This window comes from Montipora foliosa, chromosome 4, assembly GCF_036669935.1.
Source record: "Montipora foliosa isolate CH-2021 chromosome 4, ASM3666993v2, whole genome shotgun sequence".
Lineage (NCBI taxonomy): Eukaryota > Metazoa > Cnidaria > Anthozoa > Scleractinia > Acroporidae > Montipora > Montipora foliosa.
Genome location: NC_090872.1, coordinates 22,605,599 through 22,608,983, shown reverse-complemented (window position 1 = coordinate 22,608,983; position 3,385 = coordinate 22,605,599). Strand labels below are relative to the sequence as shown.

Genomic DNA, 3,385 nt, shown 5'->3' with positions numbered 1-3,385 from the left:
ACGTGCTGCCCATGAAACAACGGCATAACGCATAAAATCATCCATAAAATTCGTTTTCTCAACCATAAAATGGCGTTTTTTTCAAGAAACAAACTCAGCCCAAACTTTATTTTTTTCTTTAATTGTTCTGTATTTAGCTGTGTTCTAAGCTCTATCATCCTACCTTTTTGTTGAGTTTTGCCTGAATATCAATTTTTGAAGGGTAGTCTGATGAACATTTGCCGAATTGAGATTTTCCCCTCCGAAGAGCATTTTTCCTCCTTTTTCCAACATCATTCGCGATATTTCTTTTTCGCACAGTTGCCATGATGAAACAGTGGTCAATTCAACATTAATTTAACTTAAATGTCTTGTCCTCATCAGAGACTTGCATTAAATAAATATTAAAAGCAGATCAAGTTACAAAACGGGAAAAAAATAAATCTTGCCTTCAAGGAATGAATATAAATTGAAAATTATCTTTTGCCTAAGTAAGAAAAATAAACACAACGGGATAATAGCTGAGGGGCTCAAATGAAAAGCACGATTTGTTTTAAGTGAATAATGGAATATCATATTGATTTCAGAGTGAGCCAGACGGCTAAGTTTAATTAAATATTGTCTCAAATCAATGATTTTCCGGATATTTTGAGTTTAGCTTCAAACTCTGATAGGCCGCACGCTGTTACTCAAGTTCGCTTGGAAACTAAAAGACACCATAAATTTTTAAACGGTTTCAGGCACGGCGGAACCGGGGGAGCTGGGGGCAATTTCAATCAAAAAATAAAAATTTTAAAACGGTTTTTATGGTTGATTCACGATTAATTTTTTGACATCTCGCCGAGAATGCTGAAAGTAGCTTTTCCGAACTTCAAGATTACACAATTTTCTGGCGGATAATTCCCCCAGAACCCCCGACAAGTTAGTGTTTCCGGCGCTTGCTTGTTAGCCCCCCCAGCTAGCCCCCCCCCCCCCCCCCTTTTGATATGCAAAAGTATATTTTGCATATCAATAAAATCGATAGGAACACTAAGGAATATTCAATTACAATGTTAGGCTGGTTTCGCTTTTCAAGATTTGCTGCTTTAAAGTAAAACCGCTCGTCTTTCCTGAGATTAAGGATAGTATGATACCGAAGCCTGCGATTCGGCAATAGCCAAACAAGAGCAGACTACTATTCTGCTAAGTTTTAGTCCTCTGCCCATCCTGCAAGACGTATTTTAAAATAGCTGGCGAGAAATCGACTACGCTTAGCAACTTGCAAGCCCAAACAATGGAAGATACATTACTATTCCTCTATTGTCTCCAGTGAAGCGTCGGAGTCAAGTTATGGTCTGCACTTACCTTCGATTGTGTCACCCTCTATACTTGATCTATTGGCGTCTGTAACAGCTCTGATATCTTTATCCAGGGATCGCAATAATACCTTTGTGTGGGTCTGGCAAATCATGAACAGCTTCTTTTTCAACAATATATTATAGCACCTGTTTCATTTGTTTTATAACTCCTTTTTAAATTTCTCTTGCTGTCAAGTCGAGAATTTTTCATATTCTCTATAGTGTAATGGGGGACGATTCCCCGTTAGAATACATACGATCAATTACAAAGAGAGTGCAACGCATAGATGCAAGGCTGGAGGACCATGTTACACAAATGTGTAACCTTGTGCTCGAATTACCCACAGCTGCATATCGGAATGAAGCAACAAGAAATAACTTGAAAGATATTTACTGGAGCTTAAAACTTCATCTTCTCTTTCACCTTGGAGAAGAGGCTGCAACAGAGCACCCAGAGCTCAAGAGTTTGGGTAACCATCTTCATTTAACAGAGGAGGAATTAGCGCTTCTCCCGAATGAAACTCATGCTCATGATCCCGGAAGCATATTCTTGCAAATCGTAAGCAGACATTTAACTAAATTGTTTTAAAGTATGTGAAGAATTTCATTTATTCCTGAGCTATTGTTGGTTTTTCAATTCACCTAGATTTGTCACTGCACCGACCCACAATCTTTGGTAGACACCATATTAGCTTTTATTTGTGCATTTAATTATATAGCTGCATCAAAATCCAATATTGCCAACAGATCTATTTTTTATTAATTTTTGCCAACTGTCCAAATTTAAAATATTGGATAAACATCGCGCAGAATTCTATTGTCTTCCGTGACATTTACTTGCAGTGCGAAATATGTGACAAGTCCGGCATAAAGAAACACGCATTCACCACTCGTGGGATATGATTGGTCAACTGATTTAGCTTTGGGAATACTAGAGTCCCTTCGCCGAATTCTGCAACTGTCAATCAAACGCAAAGATGAGCAGAATAAATTTTCAAGGTGCGAAAAGTGAACAATAACACGAAAAATTAAAGAGCGGACTGTTCACTTCATTGAAAGTGACATTGCAAACAATTCCTTTTGTTTATATGAGTTTATTTGGTTCAACAGACCATCAGAATAGAAGTGTTTTAGAGAAAAGCGTGGAAAGTTTTAGTTACGCAGGCTTAATGCTTGCTTATTCCTCATGCTTTATCCGCTACCCGCTACCCGCTACCCAGAAAAATCCTGAAATAAACCAGCGCAAGGTGTAAATATCTGATCGATGTTATTTTTTTTTGAAAAACAGACCTGTAGAGCGAGTTTACGATGCATTTTTCCGTTCATTGCCGGTTGTCTACACAGCCTCATCAACGAAAAAGCCTCTTTCATTTTACCTTTTGTCAGTGATTTGCTAGTGTCCCAGTGGGAACGTCTTTTGTTTGTTGAAAATAATTATTCAATTTTCGATCCGTTCGAATGGAATAAAGTATATAAAAGGATCACTAACACCTAAACTATTCAGTTGCTTAAAACTACCTTCAACACAACAATGTTTAAACGAGCGAGACATTGACCGCCATTTTCACAGCTCTTACTGATTTCATAATTAAATGAGGCGAAAAATTGCCATTGTTCATAGAGGCGGAGCTTAGACTCATTAGGGAACTTAAGCAACGACAACGGCGACGGCAACGAGAACGTCACAAATGTGCATATTTAGTAGGCAAAAACAATAGCTTTGCACGCCCTGCACGTGCGTTTTTCACTTTTGTCCATTTCTTTGCCGTCGTCAGCAAAACAACAACGTGAAATAGTCAAATTTTAGGTTTTAAGGGGAACGTCAGCACTTGACGCTAAAGTTTCATTTTCTCCCCTAAATTAAGCGCCGTTCCGACCAATATCATTTTTGAGGAACTACCACACCCTTGTCATATAAGAAGGGTTGACATGTTTACAAAGTGATTTCAATGACGCGAATTTATATTTTGAGATGACGTTCTCGGTGCCGTCGCCGTCGTCGTTGCTTAAGTTCCCTATTAATATGCACACGCGAGGTTCAAAATGAATCAATTCAACTTCAACTCCCA

The 3,385-nt window shown here is 38.4% G+C and overlaps 1 protein-coding gene across 1 annotated transcript in view; it reads left to right on the top strand.

Annotated features, from left to right (window-relative positions):
* Window positions 1–1,277: 1,277 nt before the first annotated feature.
* The window catches only part of LOC137999106 (uncharacterized), a 7,938-nt gene continuing 5,830 nt past the window's right edge, over window positions 1,278–3,385 (top strand). The window contains exon 1 of the mRNA XM_068844941.1: window positions 1,278–1,875. Coding sequence (XP_068701042.1) covers window positions 1,543–1,875 — 333 coding nt within the window. The 5' untranslated portion in view covers window positions 1,278–1,542. The remainder of the gene's footprint in view (window positions 1,876–3,385) is intronic.